Genomic DNA, 13,868 nt, shown 5'->3' with positions numbered 1-13,868 from the left:
GGTTTCGAAATTCCGAGCAGCTTCTCCAAATAGGGGTCGATGGTCCGACAATTGTGTCAAGACCACAATCCAGGCGAACTGCTAAAACCCGAAACTTTTCTCTTCTTGCGGCAATTTCTCGCCCAGCTTTCGCTTTATCGGTCCAGTTGACTCTGTTCGCAGCCGTGGGACATGATACTTGATGCATGGGCGGGACATTATTGCCTTATCGGGCGTCCTTGTGCGACAGTTTCATAGACGCATAATCTATGGGAGTTTGCTCGAAATGAAATTTTTTTGGAATTTGCTTCAGAAATTCTAGTAAAACAGAACTCCACGAGAGCCCCCACGTCCATTTTCTATTTGATTCTTGTTGTTCTCCATCTGATATTGGGGGCTTTCGTGGGGGAAGCTCGCGTGGGGGGCCAGAAATGCCTACAGACGTGGGGGAGGGGCTTGTAACTGAGCAGCGAGCCCAGCTCCTGCAGGACAGCAGATTCTCTACTATCGCTCTATAAAAGAGCGCCTAATTCCGCCATTGAATTTTCGTAATCATCTGTGTGTGCATATCAAATCTCAATCTTCTTTTCCTCAATTACACCAAGAGAGGATAAAGCCTAATTCTGAACGCTACATACATCTCCATATTCCCAGTTAACATCCCCAATTAACATCCACCTACATATCTCTTATCTAGTATCACCATATAATGACTGTTATCAGACCAAAGGTTCTTAGACTCGGCCCCTGGAAGTTCAGCGAGAAGAGATGGAGCGAGTTGGCCACCATTGCCGATGTTGTTGACTGTGAGTCTGCCAACAGAGAGGAGTTCCTCAAGGACTTGAAGGGGAAGTACAGCGATATCACCTCGATTGTGCGTACCTTCTGTTCCATCGGCGTCACCGGCCGTTTTGACGCCGAGTTGGCGTCGCACTTGCCTAAATCTCTCTTGAGTGTGTGCCACAACGGTGCCGGCTACGACCAGATCGATGTTCAGCCTCTTACCGACCGTAACATCCAGGTCTCCAACATCACCACTCCTGTGGAGGCTCCTACCGCCTTGACTGCAGTCTACTTGACTCTTGCTGCCATGAGAAACTTCCAGTGGGGCCACGACTTGTTGGTCGAGGGCAAGTGGGAGAACGGTGGAAAGTGCGCTGGCGTACCTATCGGATACGACCCAGAGGGAAAGACCCTTGGTATCTTGGGTATGGGTGGTATTGGCCGTGCTATTCGTGACCGCTTGCAGCCTTTTGGATTCGGCAAGACCGTCTACTACAACAGAAGCAGATTGTCTGCTGACTTGGAGGGCGACGCCGAATATGTGTCCTACGACGACTTGATTGCAACAAGTGACGTGATTATGGTCAGTGTTCCATTGAACCCAAAGACCCACCACTTGTTGAACGCCGAGACCATCGCAAAGATGAAGGATGGTGTTGTCATCATCAACACCGCCCGTGGTGCTGTCATCGACGAGGCTGCTCTTACCAAGGCATTGCAAGCCGGCAAGATCGGTGCATTTGGCTCTGATGTGTTTGAGTTCGAGCCAAAGGTGTCGCCTGAATTGTCCAGTTTGCCAAACGTGGTTTCCTTGCCTCACATGGGAACTTTCACCGTTCAGGCTATGGAGAACATGGAGATCTTTGTCATTGACAACGTTGAACAACTTTTGAGAACCGGCAAGGTGAACACAATTGTTCCCGAACAGTCCGGAAAAGACTTTGGCCACCCAGCCTTGCTCGCATAAGGGGGCGCCGAGTGTATTTTATAGATTTCATTGTTAATTGGTTCCAGGAAATACCATACCTAATTCACAAAAGATGTGTAAGAACGAAGGAAGAAATGGTGCGTAGAGCATTAGGAGAGGCAACTGTAAATTGAAATCAAGGCCGATTTGGTCCTTTCAAAATTACATTTTGTCATGAACTGTGTTTCCCTGTTCAGAAATTTGTCGCCGACTGATTGTCAATATTTGCAGCTCGGGTCGCATTAATTACTCTCAGGCTTGGCTGACTCAAGGTGCATAGTCTGGCCAAGCCTCAATCTGCGTAATCATAAAGACAATTCTCAGCCATATGACAAATTCCACGAACAATAAATCTGTCCCCATTTTTCAAGTCGATTGTTCAATCAAAATCGCCAATCCCAAATTCCCCCTCCATTCGGCGCAAGCCACTATTTAAACCGTTTAGGGTTTTGCACTAACATGGTTTGCTCCCTTCTCACACGCATGTACTGGCTGCAAATGATACCCCCACATGCGCAAGTGAAAAAAATGGCAAGAGATGAGTGAGACCGGTGGCCTAGACATGGCGGCTTATCCACAAATTTCGTTTCTCAAATTTTTTTTCCCGCATATCTTTTCGCTGCACCGTTCTTGTCTGCGTCGTCCATCGGGTTTTCGCTCAAATCAATCTTATCGCCGTTTCGGACTTCCCACACACGGCTCTGCATCTACAGCCCTTGTTCACACTGAAAATTCTCAGTTCCTACCTGAACTTCACCGACTGATTTGCGTTCTCTCCTCGCACAGCTTTATTTCTTTGGCAAACCATTTGCTGAGCATCCATTGCACTTTGTCTTTCCCGCTGTACTCTATCCGTGTGCTGTGCAAGTCGAAGCCTTCATTTGTACCTACATTGAGTCACCGAGTATTAGACTCCACACATCAGGCCGTTGTAATTAGTACGAGAAATACGGGCCTTGCAACCTTTTGACTTGCATATTTATATCCGGTGCTCAATTTTGTAAAAGAGCCCGAAGAATTCTGTCCCAAACCGGTCTCTGTTGAACCGTCCACCCCATCTTCACAAACCATACAATAATGTCGGACCATCCGCACTCTCTCGGCGCTGGCACTTTGGAAGTTGACTATGAGGCCCTTCCAGATGACGCCAGCATAGCCGCCCACCTCTCTGCTGGCGCTTTCGCCGGTATCATGGAGCACACTGTCATGTATCCAGTAGACTCGTTGAAGACTAGAATGCAAATGTTGGCTTCAGGCGAGGCCGTGAACCGCTCCGTCATTTCTTCCATAAGCAAGATCTCTTCTAGCGAGGGTGCTTACGCCTTGTGGCGTGGTGTCTCGCTGGTTGTGCTTGGCGCTGGACCTGCTCACGCAGTCTACTTCTCTGTGTTCGAGGCCACAAAGACATTCTTGGTCAACCAATTGACCAAAAAATCCAATAATAAGTGGGTCACCGACGAAACGCATCCTTTGATTGCCTCTGCCGCTGGTATCACCGGAACAGTGGCCTCCGACGCCTTGATGACTCCATTCGACATGTTGAAGCAGAGAATGCAGGTTGCTCAGGCCAAATCTTCGGGACTGAATCTTTTGAAGACCGCCGTTAGCATCTATCTGAAGGAAGGTCTCAGCGCATTCTTCATCTCGTATCCAACCACTTTGTTCACGAACATACCGTTTGCTGCCTTGAACTTCGGTTTCTATGAGTATTCGTCCTCAATTTTGAATCCAACCAACACATACAACCCATACTACCATTGTCTTTCTGGTGGTATCGCTGGTGGTATCGCTGCTGCATTGACAAATCCTTTTGATTGTGTGAAGACCGCTTTGCAAACAAGAGGAGTATCTAGTCATGAGTCCCTACGTAACGTAAACGGATTCATCAGTGCTGCTAAGGTCTTGTACCGTCAAGGTGGCATGGCTGCATTCATGAGAGGTTGGAAACCAAGAATCATCTTCAACATTCCAAGCACTGCTATCTCTTGGACCGCCTACGAAATGGCCAAGGAAGTGTTGTTGAGGGACTAAATGTATATAGCTTAATGAATTCATTAGATTAGAAGTGGATTTTTTTTATTTAAGAATGAATGGCGTGTTTATTAGACGATCTTCAATACATTTTGACGGCCTGCTCGGCTCACTCAAATTATGTTCGCAAAATCAAGATATGACGTATTGCTTTCAATACTTAGTTGGTTGATGGGCATAGGTAGACTCTGCTCTGGCCAGTTCAGTGCAATTCGTCCTCTGAATTCATGAAATGCTAGTATCTCTCAATCAACAATTCTCCCGATATGCCAGTTGCTGAAACATAGAAGCGCATAGCTTCACATTATTTGATGCGGCTGTTTTGAAAGCTTCTGTGCCACAAAGGAGAAGAAGACACAGCTTCCTAGGAATCCAAGTAAATTGAAGAACGCACTGCGTGAGTAAGATTTCTCCTCCTCTTCGGTTCTAAACAGAGAGAAGATTCGACGGATGCTAGCCACGATCATCTTCTAAAGAAACACTTGACCCCACATATCAAATCAGTTCACACTCAGTCAGTTTCATACACTAGTGAGGTTTTTAAAAAAATTCTTCCAAAATAATACGAGAATGGATTAGTTCTAGGGACTCGGTATATTTGCACCCATTCAAATTATTCTATCAATATTTATTCCAGCTTAGATCTAGCCTCAGCCAAGACGCTCTGGACGACAGAGCGGAAGTCCTGATTGAATACGCTCGCCTCTTTTTGAAAAAAATTCTGGGCTTCTTCAAAAACTTGATTGAAATCCGCTCTCTTTTCTCCGCTCATTGCCAACATGAATCGATCTTCTTCTGCGGTCCTTAGCGATCCTTTCTTGACACTCCCTAGCGTCTGGTCCAATTTAATCAATTCCGAGTAGTTATCATAGATGATGGTTTTTTTCTCCAGATCTCTGAAGTTTAACTTCAGTGCGAGTTCGTTTCTTATACGTAGCATCTCTGGTGCACTGGATTTCTTGATGAACTGATCTAGCTCTTCTGGATCTTTCAACTTTTCAGCGGTTGACAAAGATTCACTTGGATCAGGCTGACTCTCTGTTTGCTTCTCATTGGTTTCACTTTTCTCGGCGTGGAGTTTGTAGAACTCCTGTAGCTTTTTACGGTGTGACAGAACTTTCCTGGTTCCCTGCGATATTTTGGGCGATTCCGCTCCTGAAGGAGCACCTGCATCTTTTCGCAGCTTCTTGTTGTAAGAAATTTGCGGAACTGGGCTTTTTTGGCCTTCCGCTAGAGAAGTGCTGGATGTTTCTTTGGATAATACATCGGGTGTGCTTATACGAGATGTATTGGCTATGTTTGACATACTATCGTAGTAATTTCGGTGTGTATCTTAGTAATTGAGTTAAATTGTACAAGTATGTTGGGTCTATCCAATGGTCTGTTTAGTTGAGTGTGGTTTAAATTCTGTTTCGGTAGTGTGAATAGTACCCCACTGACAGCTCCAAGTGTTCGTGGGGTAGCACAACAAATAATACAAATGGAAAATTTATCGAAGAGAATTCGTCGTTCCGTGCAATTGGACAAGAGATTTCACTTTGCAAAAGATATTGTACTCTATTGTTGTCGAAATCATAGCTAGACACTACTTTTGGTAAATAGAATACACAGAAGCTTTGTATTGTGCATCAGGTTATTATACTCGCTCAAAAAAGATTTCGATTTCGATCTTTAGTTTTATCGACTTTTTGGAAAACAACCTGGCTCCAACAGTTTGAACATTCTCTCTGGGTTGTGATTCTTTGTCAAAAAAGAGAAATTTACTGAAATTAGTTAGAATAAAATAATTGGCAACAAACCCAAAACAACCGAAGACAAATTTCAAGCAAATTTTGAAGAACACTACATCAGCATCATCAGTCAATTCCATCCATTCAATTTATACTCTGAGTTTAATCCTCCAATACACCCAGTCCATGCCTAAACTTACCTTAAGCACCATATAATCATCAATTATCAAATGGCGAATTTGTCTACATTTACACAAACAAAACAAAAAAAAAGAATCCTGACTCATGACATTGATCGGTATCGGGTGCCAAGGCCGCAAATTGCACTCAAAAACCCATAAGTTACAAGAACCTACAGGCCAACGGGCTGCGTATCCTCCCATGCTCCGAGGAGCTGCTTTCTGATGGACACGCCCAGCGTAACTTTCTACGCTCAGGAACCTCTCAAGAGGAAGAAATACCACGAATGGTTGCCCGCGCTTCACCGAATTTCCCACCCATTTTGAGACAAGCTCGAGCAGCAATATTCAAACACGAAGTTCGAACATGAGCCTTTGAACAGGGGTATTTGCGGCTTGCCATGAGAAAGGTAGACCACTATGCCAAGGCGCAATAATCTAAGAAATTTTTCCGTTCAAATTATTTATTGATCTTGAATTGAAGCCATTTCCAGATTTCTAGAGATTGCGAGCGTGCTCGATAGACAATCACCATAAATGCTTATTGATTTAGTCGAGCACGAAAAAATATAAGCGACCTCGGTGAGGATCGAACTCACGATCTCAAGATTAACAGTCTTACGCCTTAACCAGCTTGGCCACGAAGTCTCGCTTGAATAATCGCGACTGAAAATATGTTAAGACAATGCTTTTGGTTACTCAGTTTTTGTCCATTTTTGGCCATGAAGATCTTGAATTTTGTTGGTGATCGTTGACTGCCGCCAATCTCAAATGTCGGACCCAAGATCCCATCGCCATCGCTGGCCGTGTTGCCTCTTTGGGATTGACACATTGTTCACGTGACCTCTGTTGACATCTAGAAGTGGGTTTTGTTTCCCCCGGAATATACAATTAACCGGCGATGGCGATTTTGAATCCAGAGCCGAAGGAGCGCTTCCACACAACCTTTGTCAGGTATTTCTTGATATTTTCCTCTTCCATCAACTCCTTTATTTTCGTGACTGTTCTTCTCGTTGGAGCGCTCTACCATCATATCTTAGATAAGCTTTCCGGCCGAGAGAAGAACAATCAACCCAGGAAGGACAATGATACAGAGAATTATAAGGTGAGAGAACCATTTCCAAACATCGAAAAGATGAAAGTCACACTCGATTTGAGATATTATGCCCAACTCCTAGATCTTGATTTGGAAGAGTACACCATCACCACCAAGGACGGCTACGTTCTTACGTTGCACAGACTAATTGATCCTAAGGATAGTGATGAGCAAAGGACAAGTAAGCCTCCTCTTTTATTGCAGCATGGCTTGTTGCTGTGCTCGGGGGCATGGCTCACCCCGGGTCGGAACTCTCTAGCGTACTACTTCATGGAACAGGGCTACGACGTGTGGATGGGCAACAATCGTTGTGGTTTTGAGCCCAAACATGAAGAACTCCCGGGAAATTTGTTTCACAGCGAAAAGTTTTGGGACTGGGATGTCAGATGGCTCGCTTACTACGACTTGCCTTGTATCATTGATAATGTATTGCAACACAAACCCTTGCATCAAAAATTGTTTTTAATTGGCCATCTGCAAGGCTGCACCCAGTCGCTTTTGATGTTGAGAAATGGCGAGCTTGCCCAAACTCACAAGAAAATCGAGTGCTTCTTTGCATTGGCTCCAGCCGCGTTTCCAGGTGCCATGTTCCACGATAGATCTTTCATCAAGTTCATGCACAACCGTTCCCTCAAGGGCTTCCGATTCGTTTTCGGCAGTTGCTGCTACTTGAAACTCTTGGGGGTTACTAGGTCTCTCATTGGCACTACATCTTTATTCAAGACACTCTCGTATATCATGTTCAAATATCTCTTTGGATGGAGCATCAAAAACTCTTATCATGATCAAAAAGTTATACATGTTCAGTTCTTGTTCAATATTAGTTACATCTCTTCAAGGCTCATGTCATGGTGGCTTTCCGAGCCGGTCGAGGAAGGCTTCCTGAACCAATTGCAACCTAAACAGGCTTATTTGGATGGATCGAATGCTGCGTTTACTCCAGCTGCTTCTTTGATCACCAAACCCGAGCAAGACGGAGTGGAAAGAGATCCCGAAGAGAAAACATCGGCCTCTGCTCAATTGGAGAAGAAAGTTTCACGCTCATCCATCAGCCATTCCTCACCTGCCAAGAAAGAAACCCTCTTGAAGGATGACTCGAAAACGTTCTTCCCCTACAAGGAGGAGTGGTTTACTTCAACGGCATTGGCAGAAATTATCCCCATGGTAGCTTTCATAGGCGGTGAGGACTTTTTAGTCGATGGTCAAAGATTCATCACTCATATGAGACACTACGAGCGTCATTACTTCCGAGAAGGCGGAAACTTGGAACTATATGAGATTCCTGACTACAATCATTTAGACGTTATTTGGGCACTGAATTGTATTGGCCAAATTGGTATGCCAATCGATGAGAAAATCAAGGCCATTCTTGCTCAGAACAATTAGATATTCAAGTTATTTTATGTATCCCCTATATCTTATAAATAATTCATGCATAATCAACATTATCATTGGCGACTCTTTCGTCCGCAAGTTGTAATGCCAAATAAATAGATTCCCAGAAAGCAGCAGCACTAATATTTTGAGCGATGTATACACCTCCCTCCTCCATTTTAAGCGGATCCATATTATCATTGATCATGACAGTTTGTCCCAATTTCTTACCTTCAAGAACAACATCAACCTGTCTTTGAATGTAGCGGAAATCGCATTTCTCAGTGAAATCATCCGAAAGCGGATTTGAGCGATCGAGCATGGGAAGAATAGCGAAGAGAGCAATGGGATCATGGATAGGAGGGCCTGGGCAAGAGGGATATGCCGCTTTGTAATTGTGGGCATAAGATTGCAACACAACAGAGAAAAACTCTCTTAAACGAGAATTGTTAGGCCCAGCGGGATTGTAAATTCTACTCATCACTTTCGGGGTAGCAAGGACTGTATGGGTCAAATTGAGTGGTACCAAGACGATCTTGTTCATGAAGTGAGGGTGGGCAAATACAATCCTTGCAGCATGAGGGTCACAGAAAATATTAAATTCTGCGTAAGGAGTGATATTTCCCATATTGAATGCGCCTCCCATAATTGAGACCAAACGGATCTTAGAAGTCACTTCAGAGTACCGTTCTACAAAGGTGGCCATATTGGTCAAAGTGCCCGTGCAAACAAAACAGATCTTCTGCTCATACTCCTCTACAGCCGCCTTCATTGCTTCAAGGTAAGACTTGTCGCTCGATTCATGTATGTCTAAGCTTACAGGCAACACTGCATCCCCCATTCCAGTCTGTCCATGAATGTGTGCAGCATCAGGAGCGTCGATGAGCAAGGGATGCTTCTCGCCCGAATAGACCTTTACGTCATCCTGTCTAAATTTCAACTCATTGAGTATCGCCAAAGCGTTGAAAGTGGTGCGCTCTAGCAGAACGTTGCCGTACACAGAAGAGATACCAACCAATCTGAAGCGCGGATGCAAGGCTGCAAGGAGAATTGCAAAGGCATCATCATTGCCCGGATCACAATCGAGCCATATTGGGACCGGCTCGCATGCTGTCAATGCGTCATAGGCTGTTTCATCTTTTGTTTCGACTGTAGGCATAACTTGCTCAGCGAGATCGATTTGTAATAGAGAATTTGCACTTGAGTAAGCGGCAGTGAGTGCTTTATCAAAATAAATTCACGATTCGTAATAAAAACGAAGTGGTTTGTGTGTTTTTGTGTATTCGGTGGCACCTTGCCTCTATTTATATGTATTAGGTGGCTGACCAAGCTAAGTAGCCATAGCTACCCCACATAGTGGCTGCAAACATGATGCATAGTCGGGACGTTTCACGTTGTGTGCAGTGCCGCGGTAATACTGTTGTAGTATGAGCGCGGATCATTTTGTAACCGAGATGCGATTCAATGATCTAGAAATAATATTGATGTGGAATTGGCCTTTTTCCGAATCCAATGATATGTTCTTGAATGATTTCATGCTTTTGTATTCGTGATAATTCCCGAAAATACAAGGCGAAACCTACTTTAGATTCTGCAGTCTTGGTTAAAATTAAAATACTTACTGTTCATCCTCCACCTCTTCAACTGGGACAACAAAGGCACCGGACATATAGAAGGCAGGCTCCTCGATGTTGCAATGTTGGTAACTCAACACACCAACACCACCGGCATCCAAAAGCAATTGAGGGTTTCTGTCAATTGGACGACCCACCCATCTGGCGGCGAAACAACGCAAGATGTGGCCATGTGCGACTACAATGACATCACACTCGACATTGTCCTCGATAGCCTGTGCATGCACCTTTCTGATTCTTCTGATTAAACGGTCAAGACGGGCTGTGACGTCTTCATGCTGCTCACCATTCTCACATCCGAACTTCCAAATGTTCCAAGTCTCACCGTCCTGATCGAGTCCTCTCAGCTTACGCAATTCAATGATCTCGTCGGTCTTGAGACCCTCGTAATCGCCGTACTCCCATTCTCTCAAGTCTTCATCAATGACAACTGGGATCTCCAGTTTAGCCGATTCATCCACACCTTCGAGAAGGAGATCGGCGGTGTGAGTGGCTCTAAGACGAGGAGAGGTCAAAATCAACTTAATGTTTTTGGGCTTGATCATTTGGAAAGGCGTGCTTCCGATCAAATGCTTACCAGTATTCCTCATCTGCTTGACTCCAAATGGTGTCAAATCCAAGTCGGTGACTGAGGTATACTGACCGGATTTGGACCAGACTGTCTGTCCATGACGAACAAAGATGAGTCTAGGGGTGTGTTTAGTCATTGTAGTATATGGCAGTGGAAAATTGGATCAGACCCTGTAAGGTTATACAAGTCTGTGTCACGTGGGAAGTGTAGAAAGGGAATATACGTACGTAGAACGAAGCTAAGATGACGAAAATTAATCAGGGCTATCTTTAGTTGTGTTATGATGTATTTGTTTGAATTCTTCTTTGAAATTTGCTTGGTTGTTTGGTTTTCGGCCGACATCCATGCGTGAATGAACAAAGGAGACAATGTGCTCTTAATTACGTTCAAAGATTCATACTTATGGGAATTCCCGGATTAAGAATGGGCGAAAAAAAATTGAACAAGAACGATCTTGATCTTAACCATGATTGAGTGAACGGCGACAATAATTGAATGTGCATTTGACTAAAGGACCATGAAAGTGGAAAGCAAGGTCTCCCCGAACAATTCGCGCAGAACAATATCAATCATAGTACATTCTATTTTCCATTCAAGATGGATTTGTAGGTGGAAACTTCCTCATATCACGTTGTTTCGACTATTGATTCTGTTCGATACAAAACCGTCATGCAACCAAATTCCACAAGATAAAATTCAAGCGAAACAAAGCTCTACACATTAACTATAATTCCCTATCATTGACCTGATTTCCAAAGGAAAACAAACCTCTGAATGTAAATTGCATCTTATCGCCCTTTACCCCAGAACACTGCGATATACTCATCTGTCTACACCACATAGATCTCCAATGTCCAAAGCTGAGCTCGCAGAAAGAATCCTTTCGGTCTTGAAAACCCTTCCCAAGGACAGAATAAAGCACTACGCTTCCTTCAAAGACGTCCAGATCGCCAGATTCCTGGACGCTGCCTTTATTGAGAAGACTCCCGAAGAGGACTTGAAGCTTCAGTACATCGCTCTTCGTGACTTGGTCAACGACAAGTACAAGAACTACTACAAACTCGACGACAAGCTTTTGAAGCCCAAGGGTAACCCACAGTACTACGACAGAATCATGTCTGAAATCAAGGGCGAGAAGAAGGAGACCTGGCTCTCTGCTATGAGAACGGTTGTGTTCGGAAAGTGAGCGACAATGTATATATATTTAAGATAGGCTATAGGAACGAAATAAATTGGTAAATAGATATTTCACTTTTGAGTCCATGTAGAGATCTGTACATTTTTCATTTCTTCATACGATTTTTCTTCTCCTTTCTCACATCGCCTTTGGTTCTTGTGTACTTGCCCGGATCGGCCTCAGGTCCTGTCTATTGCTAGATGAACTGAATTAATAGTTTGTGAAGTGTTAATCCTGCCGTTTCTAAAACACTTTCGCATCTGAAAAATCCATTTGCAAAACAAGAATGACGCTTGCTTTGCGCACTCGTGCATACCTTGGCATCACGCTTTTGGCCCTACTATATCTCTTGTGGAAAGGTCTTTTTGGCGGCCTTTTCGGGTTATTCAGTCCCAGGCAGACAACGTCCGATCTGGCCGATGTAGGATCTGAATTTCGTCGAGTCGAGTTGGAAACGCAAAGAATCGATTTGCCCTTTTTGGATCTGAACACCTTGAGATCTCCCCATTGGAATATCGCTGGAGATGTGGTCATAGACAACTACAACTATGTTGCCTTGACCAGTGACAAGCCACACCAAGCGGGCTTACTATTCAACAAAAATAGCTTTGATGCCGAGTCTTTCGAAATGGAATTGACTTTCCATATTCATGCTGCATCCAAGCTCAGCGCTGATGGAATGGCGATCTGGCTCACAGAGAAGCCATCTTCAATTGGCGAAGTTTTTGGCGCACGCAGCAACTTCAATGGTCTTGGAATTTTCATCGACACATTTCGCAATGGCCCCACTGGCCATTTCCCATACGTCAGTGCTCAGTTCAGTCGTGGCGGCTCCGAATACAATAAAGATGACGACGGTTTGAGCACTCAGCTCGGCGGCTGTACTGCCAAGTCTTTGCTAAATCCAAACTCAGGGAAAACAAAAATGAAACTTTTGTACTTGAAGAATGGATATCTCTCCGTCCAATTTAACTACAATCCTGATGAATTCGATAATTGGCACAAGTGTTTTACAATCTACGATGTTGATCTTCCTCGGACCAGATACTTGGGATTCTCTGCTGAGACAGGAGAGCTTTCTGAGAGTGTTGAGCTTCTAGGCAACACTGTCCACGCTTTGTTCGAGTCTGACCAGGATGTATATATCGACTCGCCTGATCAAGTGGAACGCTATGCAGAAAAAGCAGTCGAGGAGCCTCAAGATGTACCAACAGACAGCCGGAATAAGCATCAAAGAAGAAGAAAGTCTGCTCGCCGTATGAAGCTTACTGAGGATCGGGTTCAACAGAGAGCACGCGCTCGCAGATTAGAGAAGTATGGTGATCCAGATGCCACGTTTGTCAGAAGGTGCTGGTCAAAGTTCATGAAAGCTGTAAAAATCACTGTTGCGCTTGCCTTCTTGGCATGTTTTGGATGGGTGGTGCGCCTTGTATTGAAGACACGGCGTCAAAAGCGTCGCTCCACACGCTCAACCGGAATCCTCAGCTAGATAAATTAGAGGAGGATATAATTAGATTTGGGTATTTATAAAAGTTAATGGTTTTATGTTAACCTGGGTGTAGATGAGAAAGACTGGACGCCATATTGACTTTTAAGGCAGGCTACCAGATCGGGAAATTCACACCAAATTCGTGGATTAATCTGCCTGCTCTCTTGCTAATTTTGCTGCCATCGAGGAGCCGTCTTCTAGTTCTTCCAAATATTATTTCTGCCTATTGCACTTGATGTTCTTGACTAGAAAGGCCCTAATGCAGCAAACACGAACAATTTCACAGAACTCATAACAAAACCATAACAAAACCACAATGAAATTAAAATAAAAAAAGAATCCTCACAATTCATCAACCGCACCTATTCCTCCCACATTCTTCATATTTTGCACCCATTCCTCACCAGGCATCCAGCCTCGCAATCACCAGTCTGTGCCCACGTGACCAGGGTGAGAATACCCCCACCGTTCATTGGCTCCCACCTCTCCTGCTCCCACTACACGCCTAACTAGCAGAAACACTATACCCCAGTTGCTTTCATAACCCAAACACATCACACACATCATGTTTGGAGCCGTCCGTGGTGCTACCCGTACCGCCACCCGCATCAGCGGCAAAAGATTCTACTCTGCCCCCCACGAAACCCCATCACCACAAACCGAGATCGACCTCACCAAAGTCATTGGGTTCGCCTTGTTGGGCGGTGCTGCATTATACTTCTACCGTAGTTCCAAAGAGCCTGTGGTCAAGACTGCCGCTTACAAGTTTGTAGAGGAGCGTCCTCAGCTCAGAGACGAGGACTACTTGAGAAAGTACAAGATTTCCTCTGTGAAGAGTTTCATTCAAGACAAAGGAGG

The 13,868-nt window shown here is 44.5% G+C and overlaps 9 protein-coding genes and 1 non-coding gene across 10 annotated transcripts; 5 read left to right on the top strand and 5 right to left on the bottom strand.

The window, feature by feature from the left end:
* Positions 1-688: 688 nt before the first annotated feature.
* On the top strand, positions 689-1,729 carry PUMCH_002476 (uncharacterized protein; the record flags this gene model as incomplete). The annotated part of the gene is made up of 1 exon (XM_063021485.1): positions 689-1,729. The coding sequence occupies one exon, from the start codon at positions 689-691 to the stop codon at positions 1,727-1,729; it is 1,041 nt and encodes a 346-aa protein (XP_062877555.1).
* A 1,077-nt stretch (positions 1,730-2,806) lies between these two features.
* PUMCH_002475 (uncharacterized protein) lies at positions 2,807-3,760 on the top strand (the record flags this gene model as incomplete). The annotated part of the gene is made up of 1 exon (XM_063021484.1): positions 2,807-3,760. One exon carries the CDS (start codon positions 2,807-2,809, stop codon positions 3,758-3,760), a length of 954 nt encoding a protein of 317 aa, XP_062877554.1.
* A 299-nt stretch (positions 3,761-4,059) lies between these two features.
* On the bottom strand, positions 4,060-4,227 carry PUMCH_002474 (uncharacterized protein; the record flags this gene model as incomplete). Its single annotated transcript, XM_063021483.1, has 1 exon — positions 4,060-4,227. The coding sequence occupies one exon, from the start codon at positions 4,225-4,227 to the stop codon at positions 4,060-4,062; it is 168 nt and encodes a 55-aa protein (XP_062877553.1).
* Positions 4,228-4,388: 161 nt separating this feature from the next.
* On the bottom strand, positions 4,389-5,066 carry PUMCH_002473 (uncharacterized protein; the record flags this gene model as incomplete). The annotated part of the gene is made up of 1 exon (XM_063021482.1): positions 4,389-5,066. The coding sequence occupies one exon, from the start codon at positions 5,064-5,066 to the stop codon at positions 4,389-4,391; it is 678 nt and encodes a 225-aa protein (XP_062877552.1).
* Positions 5,067-6,243: 1,177 nt separating this feature from the next.
* On the bottom strand, positions 6,244-6,317 carry PUMCH_002472. The gene has a single exon. It is a non-coding gene; the product is annotated as a tRNA-Asn (tRNA).
* A 253-nt stretch (positions 6,318-6,570) lies between these two features.
* PUMCH_002471 (uncharacterized protein) lies at positions 6,571-8,151 on the top strand (the record flags this gene model as incomplete). Its single annotated transcript, XM_063021481.1, has 1 exon — positions 6,571-8,151. One exon carries the CDS (start codon positions 6,571-6,573, stop codon positions 8,149-8,151), a length of 1,581 nt encoding a protein of 526 aa, XP_062877551.1.
* Positions 8,152-8,194: 43 nt separating this feature from the next.
* Positions 8,195-9,298, bottom strand: PUMCH_002470 (uncharacterized protein; the record flags this gene model as incomplete). Its single annotated transcript, XM_063021480.1, has 1 exon — positions 8,195-9,298. One exon carries the CDS (start codon positions 9,296-9,298, stop codon positions 8,195-8,197), a length of 1,104 nt encoding a protein of 367 aa, XP_062877550.1.
* A 459-nt stretch (positions 9,299-9,757) lies between these two features.
* On the bottom strand, positions 9,758-10,480 carry PUMCH_002469 (uncharacterized protein; the record flags this gene model as incomplete). The annotated part of the gene is made up of 1 exon (XM_063021479.1): positions 9,758-10,480. The coding sequence occupies one exon, from the start codon at positions 10,478-10,480 to the stop codon at positions 9,758-9,760; it is 723 nt and encodes a 240-aa protein (XP_062877549.1).
* Positions 10,481-11,194: 714 nt separating this feature from the next.
* On the top strand, positions 11,195-11,530 carry PUMCH_002468 (uncharacterized protein; the record flags this gene model as incomplete). The annotated part of the gene is made up of 1 exon (XM_063021478.1): positions 11,195-11,530. The coding sequence occupies one exon, from the start codon at positions 11,195-11,197 to the stop codon at positions 11,528-11,530; it is 336 nt and encodes a 111-aa protein (XP_062877548.1).
* A 277-nt stretch (positions 11,531-11,807) lies between these two features.
* On the top strand, positions 11,808-13,010 carry PUMCH_002467 (uncharacterized protein; the record flags this gene model as incomplete). Its single annotated transcript, XM_063021477.1, has 1 exon — positions 11,808-13,010. One exon carries the CDS (start codon positions 11,808-11,810, stop codon positions 13,008-13,010), a length of 1,203 nt encoding a protein of 400 aa, XP_062877547.1.
* Between the last annotated feature and the right edge of the window lie 858 nt (positions 13,011-13,868).

Source organism: Australozyma saopauloensis, chromosome 3 (assembly GCF_035610405.1).
Source record: "Australozyma saopauloensis chromosome 3, complete sequence".
In the NCBI taxonomy this organism is placed as follows: domain Eukaryota; kingdom Fungi; phylum Ascomycota; class Pichiomycetes; order Serinales; family Metschnikowiaceae; genus Australozyma; species Australozyma saopauloensis.
The sequence above is the reverse complement of the archived record's forward strand: the minus strand, read 5'-3'. Positions and strand labels throughout refer to the sequence as shown.